Source organism: Amblyomma mixtum, chromosome 7 (assembly GCF_055824585.1).
Source record: "Amblyomma mixtum isolate Tamu chromosome 7, ASM5582458v1, whole genome shotgun sequence".
Taxonomy (NCBI): Eukaryota; Metazoa; Arthropoda; class Arachnida; order Ixodida; family Ixodidae; genus Amblyomma; species Amblyomma mixtum.
Window position 1 is genome coordinate 10,582,162 of NC_143018.1, and position 20,657 is coordinate 10,602,818.

A 20,657-nucleotide genomic window follows, 5' to 3' on the forward strand; every position below is an offset into this window, starting at 1 on the left:
TGAAGTGCGGGGCGTGGCGCCACCTACCTGTGGCGGGGGTTTCTGCCTCAGCTGCAGCGGATGCGGCGTCGTCCCCAGCGGAGGGGGACGACGCTATCACAGACGTGCTATCGGGTTCCGACTCTTCAGGGGAGACAACCGCGCCATTGGCTTGGGGAGGAGAGGGCGAGGGGGGCGGTGGGGAGGATGGGGTCGCCGTCACACTTTCCCCTGCGAGCGCCACCATGCCACCGGGTGATTCGACGGGGCAGAGGAGGAAGAGAGAGGGAGGAGAGAGGTGAGGTGAGGTGGACGGGCACAGTAGGCAACTGCAGCGCTCGCCCGCCGGTGCTAGGTCACGCAAAACTTCTGATGTGGTTCGCGCAAGGAGGGAAAGGAAGACAGGGGGTGAGGGTGGGTAAAGAAAGAGAGGTAGAAGAGCAAGATCATCAAGAGGCAGGCATAGGAGAGTTGCAGAAAGAGGAAATAACTCGGCACATACATGGGCATGCAATGATGGGATGGGAATTTGTGACAACGTGCAGCAACACTTGGAAATCTAGCGTGATTCATGAAGCAACAAAACAACTGTAGATGTGGTGAAAGGCAGGCAAAGTAAAAAAAGGAAAAACCAAAGAAATAAAAATAAATCAAGGGACTAGAAAAGTGAGAAAATAAAGTGCAAATTTGTCACAGATAATAAGACAGCACAGTAACACAGAACCATGAGGTGCAGAGGCATCTTTACGAGTAAAGCAGTAAGCCAGTTCACACAAGCAAGAAGGAGCGCTGCTGTTGCCAACACGAGGACACCAACAAAACAAAAAGATTAAGCTGAGTGAATGCACCCCATCGTGACGTGACGCAAGGACACATGATATGCAAAATTGCAACAGCCTCGCGAAAAAAAAAAACCTCGACACCAGGGCGAAAGACAAAGGAGCAACCGTAGAAGCTAAATGCAAAGAAATTTACGAGTTTGGAATACTGCCCAAGGCGAGGCAAACAGCTTTGAACAGGAACAGAGAAGAAAGGGTGAGCGACCTCTGCAATGCTGAAGGGTGACTCAATGCCAAGCGATCACTGCTGTCAAACAGAAGACCTAAATCCTTGAGCTGTACGGACAATAAATTTTGGCGCTGCACGCTAAGCAGAGTTTGGAGGCTAAGGGAAAAGATAAACTAAACAAAAAGAAAGAACGAACTAAACTCTGGGGCAGCTAATGCTACACAGGCACTAACAAACACGGATGTCATAAATCAGCCCTTTAGTTTTCTGTTTCACAAGTGAGGACAGCTGTCGAAAAATATGACTCGCACGGTGACTGGCAGAACTATTAAAAGGAATTATCGCGACTCTAGGGCTTCAAGGCTGAGGAGGTAAGCTACTAAAGCACAAGGACTGAAAAACTGAAACTAAGGCACTGGGAGGAAAAATTTAAGGCTGTCCAACGGTGGCTGCACAAAGGCGAGTTAAATAAGCGGAGACATGGTGAGCATGATGAAGCACCGCTCAGGAGGCGTCCTCAGTTGCTGGCAGCCAGCGAGAAGGCGACGATGCGCAAAACAAGACGGGAGGCCTGCCAAGACAGATCTAGAAGCAGATAGCAACGGACACAGACAGTTTATACGAGATGGCCAGAGAGCATGACAACACTTAATACGACATTTCCCACACAGCATACTGTTCTATGAATGAAAACGACACTGGCTAAAGCAAATAATGGCTGCTGAACTCCACACAAATTAACAAGTCATGGCTACCCAAAAGAACAATGTTGATAGTGCCAGGAGAAAGGACAAAACAACTCAGGAGAAAGGTTCCATTATATGCTGAAACGTCACAAGCACTACAAGTGTGCAAGCTATGTTAACTGTTCTGTGAAGTGAGGACTAACGCGAGGGCGAAGCATGCAGTACGGGAAATGGAAAAGGAGAGGGCCAGAGAACCGTGCTGATCTATTCTTAGTGTCACTGAACGGTGTCGGCACGACACGGAGGCATGAAAGAAACGAACGGTGGACCGTACGGGTGATCGGCGCGAGCCAAACCCAAACCACCGGGGGCAGAAACAGCAAAACACAACAAGTCAAAGGTATGAGAGATGCCTACCCAGAGTGTTCTTGAAAAGCTGTCCACCACCCCTTTCCATACCAGCTGGGCGCGCCGGGGGGGAGAGCCGGGACGAAATCCTCAGCGGCGCAACATGCTTTCGGTCACGTCGAACAACAGATAGCAGGAACAACAACAACAAAAAAAAAAAGAAACTGGAGCACCGAACAGGCAAGCTGTTGCAGGCCGGCGACAGACGGCGAAGGTTTTTAAGAGAGGCGGGGTGGTGGGCAAACAACACAAACCGCACAGAGGCACACCGCAACAAATGGGTCCAACGGAGGGGAGACTTCCAGCGGAAAACGGCACCAAGCCGCAGAGGAAACACGCACGGCACGACCCCTCGGGTGCAAGTGAGTGGAAAAAAGCAAGCGCACAACGGCCCTGGCAGGCCCCCCGACGAACACCTCCCCCGAAGGAGAGCGCTCCGGAATCCCAAGTGCGCCGGAAGGAGCCACAACCATTCGTGAGCAGACTTGAGAGAGGGGGGATGGGTGTGCGTGGGGGGAAGGGAGAGAGAGAGAGAGAAGAAGCTCCGAAGATGAGGATGGGGAGGAGGCAGCGGGGGAGGACGTGGGATGGAGCAGAGGAACGCGTCCCCTAAAATAACCCACTGAGTCAAGGTAAAGGGGGTAGGGCAAGGAGGGGGGGGGGAGCTCAATTGAGGACAGAGGGGGAAGGGAGAGAGGAAGAAGAGGATGGGGGGGGGGGGGGGGGTCGTTTGTTAGGGGGCCAGCACGCATGCTACGGACAGCACAGAGGCAAGAGAGCGGAAAAGACAAAAAAAAAAGAAAAGAAGAAGCAATCTCAGGGTCGTCAGTGGGAGGAAAGGCGGGAAAGGTGCCTCCTGTGCCTCAGATGGGCTCTGGTGGCCTGTTTAGGAGCTCAGGCAAGAGTTAAATTTGATGAAAGCGCCACTGCTCCCCTAATTAGGAGCAGGCCGGAAGGAAGGGCTGCTTGTTAGCCTGTGCAATTTTCTAGTGAGCGGTGATTTTGACGTAAGAATTAAAAATAAAATTGCCAAAAAAAGAACCGTTTTATATTTCTACCGACTTATTATCATAAGTCGGTAGAAATATAAAACGGTTCTTTTTTTTGGCAATTTTATTTCATTATTATTTTGGAACAGGAAATGCACTTAATATCATTTCCTTACCTACTACTACTGTAGAATAAAAAAAGTGCCCTCCCAAGAGTAGGCTTGTGTGATTATTCAAGTGAACTGCAAAACATTATACCTATTTCAATTAAAATCTCAAGAACTGAAAGTTAATGTTTCTGGAACAGCCTTTAGTGGTTTCTGACACTACGAGATGCCCAGTTGACACACCCCTGAGACACTGTTTTCAATTTTTCAATTTGTGCTTTAAAACATCAGCATACTTTCTTTTTGCAATTTAAGAACCTGTCCGCCATAAAAATAAATGGTCCTGAAAGTGCCCAATTACATCACTCAACTTTTTTCCCAGGCAGGACAAGACGTCAGAGCATTCGCTTCAAAATTCGAAGCAAATCCTTACCTGCTTCAAATTTGCTGCAGATAAAAAAGAAAACGTCATTCACATGAGCCTACAACAAAAGAAGGGGCACACAACCATGAGAAGAGGGGGATGAAAAACCAGAAACCAACCTGCAGAGGCCTCCCTCAGCGAGCGCTACCCCACGTGCCCCGGTTATATTAAAAGCAGCGCGTGACTCGGTTGCCGTCCCCGCCAGGTCAGGGTTCTGGCGTGTCATGCCGACAGCTTCCGAGTGAAGAAAGGGTAAAAGCGAAAGGAGGAGTGGCAGGTGGGACAGTGAAACGGGAGGACGACCCCCCTCTGAAGCCCCAAAGGCGAGACCGACCAAGTCTTGGCTTTGTTTGTGGGAGCAGGTGCGCGTTAAGTGTTTCCGTCCCAGTACTGCTCTCATGCACTTCGTTCGCGCAAGTGCCGAGAGTCTCGTACGCCCACAAAGGGGCTGGCTAGGGACCAATCTTGAATAACAAAGAAGCAAGGTTCAAAAAAGAAAAAAAAAAACAGAAAACCCTTGAGCAAGCTTACATTTTTGAGCGACCTCCATACACTGAATCAAGGAGAGTGCCGACAGGCTAGTTTTTTTTTTTTTTGTTTTTTTTTCACATTAGGAGGCACTTAACAAGGACAGCATGTGCAAACAAACATGAATGTGCATCCCCTGTTGCAGGGAATCACTGCACTGAGAACTCAATTCCACAGGCAGAACCAATAACGCTGAACGGGTAGCTTGGCTTAAAAGAAGGCTTAAAGCATTGCATTAAAGGGAAACTGCATAGGTTTTAGAAATCTACGAGCTTAAGGGGGTTGAATGTGTTAAAATTGCAGGTAAAGCATGCGAAGTCTTTTTGGGCTAACACTTGAAACAGTGAAGTAATCGCCAATTAAAATCCAGACGCCCTTCAAGCTTCTCTGCAGCGCACAACGCCAAGTGGGCGGCACATGATGACGTCATCGAAGGTATCGGTACATTTCCAACGCACGAACGCTTGCTTTGAAGGAAAAAAACCAACGCCACCAAAGGCAAACCTTGCCGAGAGTTTTTTGGCAGCGTATAACGAGTCAGGGCAGGGTGTGGCTGACGACAGCGGTAATTTGAAATCATACCTTCCGTGACGTCACACTGAGTTTCCCTGCACTCCTCCGGCGCACTGAGGAGGAGCGCAAAATTCAATCGTCGATTACGTCACTATTTTAAGTGCTAGTGCAAAAACACTTGGCATGCTTTACCTACAGCCTATATAGATTTGAATCCTTGAATATCGCGAAATTTTCAAAAAAGTGCTGCAGTTGCCCTTTAAGGGTTACCTCTCTTAGCACTGCCACAGATGATAAGACAGATCAGAAGAGAGACAAGTAGGGATAAGAACAAAAGGAAAGAAAGGAGCATAAAGAAGTGAACAGCAAGTTCGACTTCAGCCCGGTAAGAGATGCATTGAGTGTAGAGCAAGGCAAAAAAAACGAGAGGTAAGGATGGGGTTTCAGCGTTTTAAAAGCCTGGCTTTAGAAGAGACCCCACAAAAGAGGTCACTGACAAGCAACACAATGATGTCACACACTAGAACAGCACCATAAATTTTTTTTAGCCCCAAAACTCAGTTTTCTGCCCTACAGCTGAAGTACTCCACTTTTTGGCACAGACAGAATTGCAGTGATTGCGAAATTGAGTTTATGGGATTAGACAGCAGCAAAATGGCAAAATATTTTTCAGTGCGAGTTGCAACTACTTATGAATCACCCTTTTCATTACACACAAAGTTATTTGTCGCTTAGTTGAATACATCAGCCACAAAGCAATAGTCAGTGAGCTTTGACACCTATTGCCAAATTTCCTTCACAATAACTTAACCTGATGACCAGGATAAAGGGCAGCTGCGGAGCTTTTTCAATGTTATCATACTGTAACAAAAGTTATGCTGTATGTTTTCCTCTCGTTCCGATTACTGCCACCAAGTTTGGCAGTCATGCGACAATTCATTTCAGGGCAAATCAACTTCGAAATCTGTCAGTTGTATGGCCTCAATTCAGATGATTTCAATCGGCAACATCACATGCAACGAAGTCGCAAACATTCCCTGCATGTTAATACTCACTCCCAGCTTCGTTCACAAAATTTTGACACCTGTATTGGTTGTTTAATGCATTGAAGAACTGATCAGGCACTCAAAGTGGATACGAGCGTTTTCCCGTCATGTTTGTGACGCCATCGTTGCATCACACAAAGCATCCTCTCTAGCCAGGGACTTTCTTACGGTTTCAGTTTGCTGTTTTCACTGTTTTATAACGGTTCTATTCAGCATTATGAAAAACGGTCTGCTGTGGCTGAGAGAGAGTACTCTAAGGAATATGATGCAACTATCAACACAAAATGTTTGAAAAGTCCCCGGAGCTGCCCTCAAGGCCACTTTCCATCTGTGTGGAATGAGTACAAGTAAATGCCCACAGGTAAGAGCAGAGAAGCAGTCTCGTGCTTCACTGACGAACCACAAAGACAAGCGATGCTTGGTACCACACAAACCAACTTCCAGTGACAGAACTTCCCAACCGCATTCATGAGCCCACAAAGCTCAACCAACCCCAGAAGCCAAACACCGAGACATTCAACACCTTGCACAAGCACCAGAGCTGATTGGTCATGCCACATGGCATGACAAACTTCAACTTCAACCACCAGGTTGAGAGTACCGTAGAATCTGCTTCCCACCACCAACGCTGACATAAAACTCAAACAAATTGCCTCTTCTGGGCATACCACAAGTTCTCTTGCAGATACGTAAAAAAAAAAAACAGCGCAACAACAGTTAACACTGAGGCCCAAGGTTAGACACAGATTCTGCACCCGGCTGCCACCACCTAGCCACAGTGAAAGTGCCTGAAATGCCATGCACAAAAGCATGCAAGCAAGCCATGCAACCAGTGGTCCAGACAACACACATTCCCTCATCCATTATCAGTCTAGCAAGGCATGTTAGGAAAGCTGACCCGAGTACTTCGGTCAACATCTGCTGAGCGAAACAGCTTGCTGCATAACATCGTTTGCACATCCTAACTGCAAGCCTCGTCTCGGCAAAACCTGCTCCACCAGTTTTCAGCGAAAGAAAGATGGTAAGCTGGTTGGTTGTGTTATCTGGTTAGTCCGCTGATCTCACCTTTCTGCGTGGGGCTTCCCAGCTCACGGTCAGAGAGCAGGACACCCCGCTGAATGAGCTCCTCTTTTGTGGCTCGCATTGAAATCTTGCGCTCCAAGGCTGCGTTAGATTGGGTTGGGTTGGACAGCAGGTGGATGGGAAAATGAAAAACACAATGTAAATGACACCAATGCACTCCGACAAGTGCGAGGACATGTCTTTGCATTATGCACGTCCTGGCCTGCGTCTGTAAAACAGGTGCGCTCTTAACAACAACATTCTGTCCTGCCAAAGCCAGAAATCCAGGAGAGAGAAATTTTCCCCGGAATAACTGCACTGCCTACACTTTGTTTTCTAATGAACGAAGTTCAAGAAATGGTTTGGTTAATGGTTTTATGGGGTTTAACCCCTCAGTTTCTCATGCTGCATCTGCTTGCGCAAATGAAATTTTTTGTATTTATATGGACTTGTCAGGCTAAAACGAAAGCACGAGAAAAAGAAACTAGCTTAGCTTAGCTTAGAACTAGAACTGGTTCTCAGTGAGAACTGTAGCGTTACCTCTTAAAGGGATACTGAGGAACGTTGACATTGGTCTGTATTGATAAATTACCGCACTCTAAGGGCAGAGAGAGTGCTTTCGTTGAAAATAGGGCTTTCACAAACTAGAAAAGGCAAAAAAAAAAAATTACATACAGGTGTCCCCATCATTGGCCAACTTTGCTACAGCTTTTCGGGCATGGGTCCCTGAGGCTTGGCTATTATGTCATTCACTTTCACCTCCACTACTGATCACTGAGGCCTTGAAACTACTGGTGTCACAAGCTAGAAAATTTTTAAACCCAATTTTCTCAGCATAAAATGTGCCTTTGGCTGCTGGACAAATGCGTCAAGACAGCAAGAAAGAGCCACAGATTCAACTTTGACCATGAATGGAAAATGGATGGAGGTGCCAGCGTAGCTAAGCTCAGCCAAACAAGGGGTACAGAAGCACAATGAGGAGTGCCACTCACTGCGTGAGGTCTGCTCGAACTTGTCGCTCTTCTTTTTCCGCTTCCACTTCCAGGGCTTGAAGAGGCGGCTCAGGGTTGCCAGCCGGCTGGCGTGCTTGCTCACCTCCACGGCGCCGCTTGATCCGCCGCCCCCTCCGCCGCTGCTGGCGTGTGGCAGCCGCGAGTTGGAGCCCAGCGAGCCGGTCCTCATGTTACTGTTTCCGCACTTGGGACCTGCACAGGCACAGAAATAAAGAGGCATTCTTTAGCCAACTGCACAATCAGAGCCACCTCCCAGTAGATTTACATCCCAGTTTCTAACAATCAGGTCACAACCAGCTTCTGCAGGAACTCTGTAAACGACAGCATTGCAGTTGAGGCAAAAGATCGTTTCCTAACCTAACCTAACCTAACCTAACCTAAACCTAACCTAACCTAACCTAACCTAACCTAACCTAACCTAACCTAACCTAACCTAAAGATCGTCAATTAGGAGGGCATTGTCTGCGGTGTGTGCGATGGATTAGCAACTACATTTCCTCCATTGCTTCAGAGGTTGCATTCGTTCCCTGGTGCCCCAAGTCGTTTGCAGCCAACCAAACTTCAATGATCTGTGTCTCAATCAAGAGCTCAAAAAATTACACAGAAAACCCCTCCGGCTTTGGAAGTGAGACTTTGTACGCAGGGAAAATAGTAAAAAAATCAGCTCATATTTACGTTCCTTCCCCTTTACCTTCCAAGAGGCGTGCACAATACATGCAAAGTGACTATCTAGTGCCTCAGATGATCAGAGCTCCGTGAGAATTTGCACATGGGGCTTGTGGAATGAAAAAGCAAAAAAAAAAAACAATGAAACAGAAATAATGAAACATGAAAGAAGTTTGACGTTATAGCATCCAGCAGGGATGACAGTTAATTCATCCTCACAGGGCTACTGGCCTCAAAGCAAGCCGGCAGAAAAACACCCAATGACGCACACAGTCTCTGGGAAAGAATGTGTCTGTTTAGATAGAATTGAGGGGCAAGCTGTATAGTATGGCTTCAATGCGAAAACCCTCGATTCTGCTACCTCAGAACTGCCCCGCAGGCTAGAAGAAAACTGCCACCGCACAACAGGAGGGGGGGGGGGGGGGGGGGGGGGGGGCATGGGGGTTGGATTTTAATCCCATCGCCTCCCACATAAGGTCGTTAAACCCGCCGCGTATACTCCCCCCCTCTTTCCCTTTGGCATCTTGTCAAACGGTGAATGCACCACCACCAGTCGAGGAGAAGCAAAGTAGGAATGCCCGAGGGGGAGAAACAGAAAGTGGGGGAGAGAGAGAGTCACACACACGCGCGCGAGTGAGCGCGAAGCGCAAACAAATCGCGTCGGCCGAGCGCAGAACGGCCGTGCGACTGACAGGCGCCCGCCGGCCGCTTTCCCGCTGTTTGTTGTGATAGAAAACAGCTGGGCGGCGATCGCGCGCGAGCGCGGTAAAAGAGAAAGCTTGTTGGTCTCCTTCACCAAGCATTGCTAAAACTATGCAGCGACGCGAAAGCCGGCGATGACGTCAGGGAACGAAGAGGGTGGGCTGCACGTGTAAGTGCAGTGCTCCAGCACGGCGGCGCATAACCTAGCCCACCTAGGATTATGATCATCACATCATTTAATACGCCCTTAACTCTTTCGCTACCGCGGAAAAATGCACGATTTGGAGCGTACTGAAAGAATTTTTTTTTTCTCAAGAACTAATACACCCAGCACATATTGCAATGCATGAAATTGTAGCTTATTAGTTACACTTCTGAATGAAACAAACACCAGAGTTGTTTGTGCAAAAGTAAATGAACATTTATTTGTGAAATTTGCTAAAAACACAAAAAAAGTAAATAGCAAAAACAAAAATTACCGGCTGCACTAAGCCCGAACTTGATTAGAGGAAAACTGGAATATACAAACTGTTGCACATGTTTATAGCTGTCATTATTCACAGTTACAACAATGAGAAAAATTTACTGCACTTTCCATGGCTTGTCAAGTCAGGGGTCATGACTGTGGTGCCACTGTGAAGAGCAGTCAGAGGTGAAGATGTGAAGTAGAGGTAGACTGACAAGTGCTTCACATAAGGTTTTATCTTTGTTCCTCCCTTGTTCTCTGATAGCCCAGTTTGCAGTTTCTTCTTTTTTTCATCCTTTTCGGTTGGTGTTGAATGGATTCTATGAGAGGATTGGGGGTGTGGACTTCTTTTCCCTCATCATACCCGAAGATTTCTTGAATGAGCTGCTCCCTGAAAGCCAGCTGATAAAATTTGGCATTTTAGGCAAGCTCTAAAACATCAGGATCGATGAAATAAGTTTTATCGATGTGGTTCAAAAGCCAGGACACTTTTCAAGTGTTGCCAATAGAAGCTGCCGCCACTGAATCATCCGGGTCCGTTACGTGCAAAAAAAAACAAAAACAAAAAAGCGAAAAACCAATTTTGAGAAATTATTTTTGATGGCAGAGGGCCAGAATAGATTATTCTGGTATTTCAGTAGAGATACAGTCGTGGCAGGTCAACAATTCCAATGTATATGATGATTCCAATGAACATCAGAATCTCCAACAGATTCACGTCTTCCCATGAGCCGTCACGCCGAATTTGCTGAAAATCTTCATCCATGCATACTTATTAGTGTTTCCGCACACGATCTTCATCATTTCCGTCGTGAAGAGCATCAAAAAAAAAGTCGAGAACTCGAGCGAATCTCCGAGCGCCGCTCCGCAGCGATGTGCCGATATGGACACCTAGCTGTCGTCTTGGTTGAAAAACGCGACGCGACCTTGAGCATTTGGCAAACTGTCTTCGCCATACGTTGTCAAGACCCTGAAGCACAAAAATAAACCACTGTCATCAATTACAAACCGTATGCACCGCAGAAAACACACAGCGAACGAAAACAGAACTTACATGCAAGTACGCGCTGACGTTCCAGGCTCCCGAGGCGAAGTCTCGCTGCCGAAACCGCAATCCAACGTTTGTACATTGTTGCCCGACTAATAACCGCTGCTTTCGTCGCAAAAAACGAAACCGAAACCGGCCGACATGCTCGGTGTCAGCTTTCGCTTCCGAGGAGCGCGCAGCGACACGGACGCCATTTTCTCCGGCTGACGGTGCTGCGGCCGTTCAAAGTTCTATTTTTCACGGCGCCCCCTCATGTCAAAACACTGAAACCAAGGCTGCAATCGAAAGAGCAGTTGTTGAGCTCGCTAACTAAATGGCGGAGCACGTCCACAACGCTCCAAAATTAGCTTTTTTGCGCGGGCGATTTGAATCGATCATATGCGAACGATCGCCTATGGCGCGGTAGCGAAAGAGTTAAAGGACTATAGACACCTAATTTTATTGCATGTTTTATTCTTTCAAATGATGTGTTAGACGTTAGAATGCACGGATCATCACGTGGTATTCGACTGCGGCCTCTAAATAATTTACAATTGAATTTCTTGTCTCGTGCTGTTTCAGTTTCGGTTTCATTAGAAAAACTAATATAGTCGCTGATACCTGATTTTAATTCACTACAACACTTAAGCCAGCCTCTTTCCAAGACCTGGAATGGCAAAAAAAATTCCTTATCAGCAATAAGGGAGTAATTACTCAAATTGCCTATCAGCAATTATACAGCAGCTTTTTCCTTCATCACATGACCTAAACATCAAGTACACGTCACCGCCATAGTTCGGAAGTTGAAACCCAAACAGCGTCAAGAAGAAATGCAATTACAAATTATTTATCGGTCGCAGACGAATACTACGGGACGCTCCATGTATACTACTGCCTAACGCATCGTTTAAAAGAACACACGCAAGCAAAAATATGGTGTCTGCAGTCCTTTAAAGGGCACCTGCCCAGGGTCCGGACATTTTTGAAAAACAAGCCCACTGCACAGATGAGGCATCGAAGATAACCTCTGCCAAATACTAGAGCCATGCGCGCCCCGAAAAGCTGCAAAAATTCTAATCAAAGCCCGCTCGTTCTTTCCTGCCACAAGCAAATGTCCCCGCCCACTACTCTGGCTCGTTTGACGTCATACGGGTTACTTTAGCGAACGCGAATGACCCGCAACGCCATGAAGTTTTAGCACGAAAATTTATTTTAAAAAAAAAGATGGTAGGAAAAACGAGAACTAAAAATATTCAAGGCCCTGACAGCACACAACATACCAATGACAACACAACGAATAAACCGCGAAAATGGTAATAAAAAAAAAATACTTTCAAAAGTCAACGACCGAAGAACGAAATTTTTCAGGACTAGTTATGGCAGCAACTGAGTCGGTAAGTTTGGTTTGGTTTGGTTTATGGGGTTTAACGTCCCAAAGCGACTCAGGCTATGAGAGACGCCGTAGTGGAGGGCTCCGGAAATTTCGACCACCTGGGGTTCTTTAACGTGCACTGACATCGCACAGTACACGGGCCTCTAGAATTTCTCCTCCAAAGAAATTCTAGCCGCCGCGGCCGGGATCGAACCCGCGTCTTTCGGGTCAGCAGCCGAGCACCATAACCGCTGAGCCACCGCGGCGGCGAGTCGGGAAGTTTGTTCCAAGATCATGAATAGCCACAGGTAGCGGTGGGCAAGACAAGTAAGATGTAGGCACCAGTGGAAGAAGAAATTTGCGAGAGTTACGGTTCTAGTACAGGAATAAGTAAAAGGCAGACAAAACAGGCGCTTTCAGTGACGCGTATTTCTGAGAGAGAATAATGAAGCAGATGACAGCAGCAAGCAGTCAGGGATGCAAGAGGCCAAGGGGGCTTCTAAGGGAAAAAGCGCCGCTGTACACGTGTTTTCGAAATATATTTCAACTACTCGTATACCATTCAGCTTTATTTATTTATTTTTTGTGAGCATCATATTGGCAGCCTCGAAAATACGACTAGCGACTTCTAGAGCACTGTACGCTCTCTCTTCTAAGCAGTTTCTCTTCTAATTTTTCGGAGTGTATTATTGCTCCGAAATAGCGCGTGTGATATTAGTAACCATGGATCGCCGCATACAATTCGTCAGCGCTCAATAAATAATTGCTAAGCGATATTTTATTTCCTCCATAGTTTCGGTTTCAGTTGCCAGACGATGGTTGCGACGCCTTATGCGAGTATGTGACCACGTGATCTAGGCATACAAAAACAGCAACATAATCGCTGCTAGGTCCCTTTCATTCATTCAAACTCTTATGCTAAACTGTTCCAGACGCCAGAATGGCAGCTAGTGAACAAAGGGAACCAAGAGGAAGAAATGGGCTTGGGCAGGGCATGTAACGCGAAGGCAACATAACCGCTGGTCCTTAAGAGTGAGGTAGTGTATTTGAAGAGAAGGCAAACGTAGCAGGGGAGCGGCGGAAAGTTAGGATACGGTGGGCGCAGCTGGCAAAGGACAGGATTAACTGAGAGACATGGGAGAGAGGCCTTTGCCCTGCAGTGGGCGTAGCCAGGCTGATGATGATGACGATGTGGCTGTTTTTCGTCGTAGCCGTGTTTCGACAGCTGAAATTAAAATTGCGGGCGGGGAAGAAGTTCAAGTATTAGTTAAGCACTAAGCGTAGGCGAGTGTCGCGTGGTGACTCACGTTTACTAACGTCATACGCATTATTCGAAAGTAAGAATACACAACAAAAATTTTGGTTTCTTTACCCCTTCAGCCCTCCCCACAAACCGAACGAAGCTCCTTTTCAACGCAGTCGCCTCGATTTCGCCGTACTGCCGACGGCGCGTGAGTTAGACGACGCAACAGAGCGAGGCGTGGGCAACAAAAACACACCCATCCTCCACCGGGCACCGTGCTCTCGGGGCATCCGGTCCGCCGCGTCAGAATTGGGTGACGTCATGGCAAGCGCTCGCTCGAGGGCGCTGCCGCCGACCCGAACACGTGACACGCGTAGCCGAGAGGAATGCGCGCGAGAAATATGACGAGCACGAACGCGACCCACGGCGAGCACAACAAAGGTAGGCGATTCAGCGAAAGGGACGACGTCGACGACCGTTCCGCGACCTCCAAGAGGCGGACGAACTCCTCCGGGGAATAATAAAGAGCCGAAGTCGGCGAAGCCTTTCATCTCGCTGCCGGCGACAGCCTGCCGAGAAACACGGACGTCATAGTCACCTCCAAGAGGGGGAAAAAAAATGAAAGAGGGGAACGGACTGATGCGTAACGAGTCACTAAGCTAGGAGAAGAAAGGAAAACTTCGGGGTGTTTTTGTAGAAAATTGGAGGCGACATAGAAGACAATGCTGCGGAGTTGTCGTGTATAACACACTTCTAACGACAAGCGCATGAATAATACGCGACAGACACGTTCTAGGGCCCGTTCCTCGTACTGCGTCAGAATGAAATATTTTTTTCCACTCACTGTAAATATCGCACTGCTAGCATAGCAGGAACAATAAATAATACAAATTTCCTTGCTCAATTCGACTTTTTTTAAGAAAACAAGTGTCGGCATATAATACCAGCAAATTTGAAAATTGAAAGTTTTTCCTTGTAGGACTACTTATGTAGGAAGTGGTTCTTGTAGGAGCACTGCCTGAGGTGTTAAATTATTGCGTGAAATGCGGTATTCACCTAGACACCGCGTTCTCTTATGCTGTATGGATCTTTTTCTCTCTCTCTCTCTCTAGTTCACTGTCAATTCCCACTAGATTTTCGAGAGCTGCTGTAACGCTTTGTTTCATTCCTGATTTCAAGAACTCTGCTGCGATTCCTGTATTATGCAAACTTGTTTTTGGCTGAACGTCCATGTGTATTTTTTTGTTGTCCTGCTTTCTCGTGCAAAGTGCGTGCACGTTGGGTTAAACTGTGTGGCTTCGCAATTCATATTTTTACACTGAAGAGGAGAAGCTGGCTTCCCAGCATTTTTTCCCCACCCTTGCCTAATCGACAGGATGAAAAATAGTTATTTATTGACAAGGAGTTCAGAGCCATTCCTCGTTATATATGCCCTTTCCTGTTACGTTTTTGTCTGATTACTTCTGATGACGTAACCAAGTTGACGTAGATACGTGTGCGTAACAGCGACCAGTGTGTATTGGTATCAATGAACTCATCAACGCCTTTTTTAACCTTTCAATCATTTGTACCATCTATCGCGCCTGAATCTCACTTAACATCCTCTGATATACCCTGATATATATTCCTCTGATTTTATATATATATATATATATCTCTCTCTCTCTCTCTATATATATATATATATATATATATATATATATATATATATATATATATATATATATATATATATATATATATATACGTCACACCTGCGGTAACCCAGGACGTTCTACGTCCGCCGCTTATGAACACTGGGTGGCGCTGATGAACACTCTCACGGTTAGGTTACTTGTAAACATAAATACCCCCGAAAGCAGAAGATTTGACAGCCGTCGCCGTAGCTCAGAGGTAGAGCACCGGACGCGTAATTCGGAGGTCGTGGGTTCGGATCCCACCGGCGGCATGTGGTTGTTTTTTCTTCTGCTTTTCTAATCAATGAGCTATAAGCGATAACATCTTCAGTAATATTCTCAATTGATCAACACCACAAAATAAATAAATAAATTTAAAAAAATCCCCTGTGCCCCTTGGTTTCTGTGGCTGTTGGCTTCTTTCATATATATATATATATATATATATATATATATCCTGCTGATATATCCCTCTGAACTGCACTTGTACGCTTTCCTTCTGTGCTTGCTTCGATCAGAATTCTGACAGTAAAAAATATTTCAAAAAAAAAAACGATCAACGTTGACCGTCGGACACAACTCAAGAACGAAGCCCCAGATGTTCCTTTAAATTAAGGGGGCCCTTCAGCGAATGGCGCCGACGGATCTTGATGGCACTGCAGTTAATTCGATTAAGCAGTGGTTATTCCTCAATATTCTGTCACCCCCCCCCCCCCCTCCCTCTCACCCAGCACGGGGCAAAAAAAAGCCCGTCTCGTTCCCTTTCCAGCAGCATTGCCAAGAAAGTTGGCAGCACTGTCAAGAAAAGGGGACGCGTCAGAAAGAATTGGTCGATGCCACATTCGCTGGAGGGGCTCCACTGAAGGGCACTTGCCGCCTCGTTGTTTAGCTGTATCCGACTGCAGATGAACGGCTTATGCTTCAGCATGGTAACTTGCACGCAAACGACGTAAACAGGAAGAAACGACACAAGGACCGCTGTGGGTCGGTTCTCCCTCTTTTTTTTTTTTTCTGCCCAACGCCCCATACTAATGAGACAACCCGCTGGCTCTCGCATCATGCAAGGCGCCGACGGCTTCAATTTCTTTCAGCTCGCGTCACCCCTTCGGCAGACGCAATTACGGCCTCCTCAAGGCCACCAAGAAAGGGCCGACGAGCACGACACCACGAGCCACGAACCCTACGTTCGAGAGAACGCACCGTTCGTACGACGAACACAGGCGCGCTTTCCTCACGCAACTGCTCGCGACGTCTTAACAGTATGTAAACAAGGCATCAGTCAGACAAAAAAAAAAGAAAAGAAAAAAGCAAACTGGCGAACCAGAAAGGAAGGCAAAAACGGGCGGAGAAGACCCGTCTGGTTCACGCAACGAGAGGAGCGACAGCGAGGATGTGGCGAAAAAAAGCCAACACAACAAACAAGCCTCGGGGGATGGGGGGCTCCGAAGACTGCGGCACCGCCGCAGACAGGGCCAGTGCGTCATCTGTTGCGCCAAAGACAAACGCCGGAGCGGAAACGGAGGTGGCGCGGAGGGGGAGGAGACGCATCTGTGACGCACTCGCCGCGTCCGATCAATACTGACACGACCCCCTCCGCACACAGATTGGGAAGAGGAGGGAGAGGAGGAGAAGGAGGCGGGAGAGAGAAATATATATTGAAGACCGTTGGCCAGAAAAAGACGGCTTCCCCGCACGTTTGTGATGCACCCTCCTCCCCAGCTTCGTGTGTGCGTCGCCGGTTTCCCGTACTATTCCGATCGACTGAAGACCACTCTCTCTCTCTTGCTCTATACCATTGGCCCAGCGCTCACTGCGTTGGGGCCGGCGGCGTCGACCCTCGCCGTATTCCTCCCCTTGAGCAACAGGGGACCTCGCCCCCATTCGGGTGGCCGTAACGGGATTATACACCGATACACTGCCTCGCACGTGGCGCGCCGTAGTAGCAGTACACGGCCGCGCCTGTCACGGCTTCCACAAGTACCGAGACGGGAGACCCATCGAGAGAGACCCACAGGCGACCGCGCAAGACACTCGAGACAAGGTTACGCACTACGCAGCCAGACAAGGGACGTCGAAGAAGCCCACGGGAGATGTGACAGTACGTTTCGTATCTTTCTTTAAAACCTGCAAAAGTACTAAAAAACGAAGCCCACTGCGTTGGAACACAGCATAGGTTAAGTTCGAAGCCGAAGCAGTCGGCGACCATGAACAGTGAAAACAGGGAGCAGTGCTTTTCCTGCGCGCCGTCTACGCCAAATAGCGTAAAACAAACAAACAAACAAAAACTCCTCGCGCCCGTAGACGCGTCAGAAGCAGTAGACAGACAAGCGCATACTTCAGACTAAAATTTATTCGGAAAAACTGCCTTCGTACCGTCTACGCGTCTCTGGCTCGTCTGCTGGCACAGTCTTGGATTTTTTTTTTTCGACGTCAGACTCTCACCAAACCACGATGAACCCGATTAAACTGGACATGCCCGTACAGTATACGCCCCTCGGTGAGTCACGGCAAGGGCTGGCACGTGTGCGAGTTCAGCGCGATCAGCAACTACAGTTTTAACCAAGCCGCCAGAAACTACTTGTGGTACGAATACACAAAAAGGCCAATCCACGTGCGGCTGGGCGAGCTCACACCGCCTTTTGCATGAAGGGAAAGGTGGACATCGCACAAGTAGAAATTAACTATACCTAGCTACAGGCCCCGGGAGGCACGCGAGAAACGTAGCAGACGTCGTTAAGAAATCATTATCGTCAGAGAATCATTAACGTTTCAAGGCGACAGCCATGAGGGGTTCTGCCCGAGCAAAGTATCCCCGAGAACTGCAGTATCCACCTAACGGCCAATGAGTGCGTAACACACAGGAGGGCAGAGGGCAAGGCGGCGCCATGGTACAGATACATTACGTCACACGTTCAGCACAGCGCGCACCTTAACCGCTGCCGCACCGCTAAGCTGGCACCATCTGTGGCGCCATCTGACGCCCTCATGGCAAACTCCCAAATTGGCGTAATCGTGTTTGGAGTGGCAAGCGCTACGCTAAATTTCCCCGTTAGCTTCGGGCCAGGGTGAAAAGTCTGCGGGTGTTTCCTATCTTCCCGCACTCACTACCGTCGCTCGCAATCTTTGATAGCTTCGCACTTACCCGAACTATCTCCATTCTGACGCGACCTTTCGACCCCGCCCACTGCTGTCATCCACTCTACATATCCCCGTTTTGCTGCGCTAACGAGAAACAAGTAAAAAAGCCTCGCTGCGTCAGCAACAGGAGAGACCGTCAACGGCCCTCAGACCACGGGACAACGTCAAACGACGACGACACCGCGAGACGCCCGTGAATGCAGCGTTTCAATGGACGACAGCGGAGTGGAATCATCCGAGGCGTCACAAAAGACGCCGACGAACACGACGGCTCTTCTTTCCCGGAATGTCGATGACTAACGACCCCGGGGGGAATCTCCAGTACGGGACACGTACGATTAAACTGGCCACAGACTGCGCGTGAGTCCTCGGGTAAAACGAAGTCTTCAACCCTACGAACGGCCAATCGGCGCGCGGCATACCTGGTGTTATTATTGTTATTTTATTGTTCAGTTTAACTCAACATTCACTTTTCCTGCCCGTGTTTTTTATGGTTTATGGGGGTTTAACCTCCCAAAGCGACTCGGGCTATGAGGGATGCCGTAGTGAAGGGCTCGGGAAATTTCTACCACCTGGGGTTATTTAACGTGCACTGACATCGCACAGTACACGGGCCTCTGGAATTTCGCCTCCATCGAAATTGGACCGCCGCGCCCGCGATCCAACACGCGTCTTTTGAGTCAGCAGCCGAACGCCATAACCACTGAGCCACCGCGGCGGGGGATGTCCCTGCCCGTGCGTGTTCTGGGAAAGACCTATATAGTTCCATAAAAAGCTTTCTAAACATAGAACACGAGCACCACTAAACACACGTGTGCTGTCAACACGTCTGGCTGTGGGCTCTTGGCCAGCTTCGGTAATTGGCCCACAAGTTTTTGAAGCTAACTAGCTTTTATTTTTTTCCCTTTCACGCACCCATCAGGTGTTATGAAGAAAGCACGAAGAAAGGAAAGTGGAAAGAGCGAGCTGTCGTAGTTTTACCACGTCATTCGCTCCAATCAGGCATTCGCATCCTTTAGCCGCCGTCCAGAAACGAGATACGCCCATGACGTCACCGCGGGAGCTGACAGCGGGCTGTTCACAGTTTTTAATCTTAATCTGCGTCCTCAGAACGTAGGGTACCGAGATGAGCCACCGAGTTCTACCAGAGAACGGTTACTACACATCGTTCCCGCACTCAGAATACCACCGGGCACGGACACAGAACAGTCAAAACTTCCCGCGAACGGCCACCCTCGCAGGTCTAAATAGTGGAGAAAGCAAAGGACTACGACAAATGCAGAGTGGCAAGACCAGAACACTGCGGTGTAGCTAGAGGACCAGCTCCGGGACACTGCAAGACTGCCCGGTACAGCAAGCGGTGGACTGGAAGAACTGGAAACAATGCAAGAGCGGGGGCTAGTTGGTGGTTCCTACTGATCAATTCGCGCTACAAGGAACATACACACGGAAACACAAACGAACGAAGCGCTTCGTCCGTTTGTGTTTCCGTGTGTATGTTCCTTGTAGCGCGAATTGATCAGTAGGAAGGAACTGGAAGTCTGTCCGAGCAAAAACAGAACACAGAGGCATCAGATCAAATGAACGAGAACACTGACGAAGGCAGAACCTCCGCTGAACCGGAATACTGGCAAAAACCAGAGGACTGGCGTTGTCCCGAAGACCACCCAAGTTTAGGATGTCCGACGAAAGAAGCACATGGGCGGACAAATTCGCACGCAAGGAAGACTAACGACCCCGGGGTTGTAGTAGTGGTTTACTGCAACAAAAATACAAAAACAAAGGAGAAGATGTTGCCGACAGCGGCAATTCTTATCCAATACCTTAAGCACCCGAGCTGCCGCCGGCGGATATAAAAGGGAAAGGGAGAGGATAACAAAGACAAGTACAGAAAAGAGCGATAGCGAGAAAGGACCGCGGATAGTTGCATACACATGGGGACAGGACGCTACGCGCGCACGGCTTTAATACAAAAGACGCCAGTAGACAAGTTGGTCTACACATAAGAGAGGGACAAACAGTAACCGTCGTCTCTCCCGGTGTCGGTCGTGCCACAAGGCAGAGACCTGACGGCCGGAATAGGCAGACACGCCTGGCGGGAGAGACTGCAGTGGTGAGGCCGAACATGGCCCCGGGGTGGCCCTCTAGGAAAGTGGGCGGCTGGCCAGTGCACCCCCGCCCCGCGGCCGAGATTCGGCCTCCCCCCCCCCCCCCCCCCCCCCCCCCCCCGCAATCTCCGCGGACGGGTCGCGCGAGGCATCGGAGCGCGAAGCGAGCTCGCCGGGAAGAGAAGATGGGAAGACACGACACATTCTGGAGCAGGCACGCGCCGCAGACGCCACCGAGCTGGGGGGGAATGTGTAACCCCGATTCTGAGCGTCTGTCTGCCCCTCGAGGGGGGCCGTCCTTTTTCTTCCGAGCAGCTCTTTTGCTTTTAATGCGAAGGCATTACACTTCATCTGACAAGCAGTCTGTGGCACTGTGAAAGGTAAAGCACTCTCGTCCTATCAGGGGACAAGGATGACAACAAATAGTCCGTCAAATATCTGAGCGGCGTTGTGTTTCTTAGTTACAGCAGCAATGGACAAAGTACAGCGAGCGCTT

At 48.5% G+C, this 20,657-nt stretch overlaps 1 protein-coding gene across 8 annotated transcripts in view; it reads right to left on the minus strand.

The window, feature by feature from the left end:
- LOC149334985 (phosphatase and actin regulator 2) overlaps positions 1 to 20,657 on the minus strand; it is a 133,736-nt gene that overhangs the window by 24,738 nt on the left and 88,341 nt on the right. For 5 of the 8 annotated variants that reach the window (XM_089551677.1, XM_089551676.1, XM_089551678.1 and 2 more), the window contains exons 2-4: positions 7,743 to 7,955; positions 6,754 to 6,852; positions 28 to 210 (exon numbers count right to left, since the gene is read on the minus strand). In XM_089551677.1, coding sequence (XP_089407803.1) covers positions 28 to 210; positions 6,754 to 6,852; positions 7,743 to 7,955 — 495 coding nt within the window. The remainder of the gene's footprint in view (positions 1 to 27; positions 211 to 6,753; positions 6,853 to 7,742; positions 7,956 to 20,657) is intronic. The other 3 variants (XM_089551683.1, XM_089551682.1, XM_089551681.1) reach the window with 1 other exon arrangement.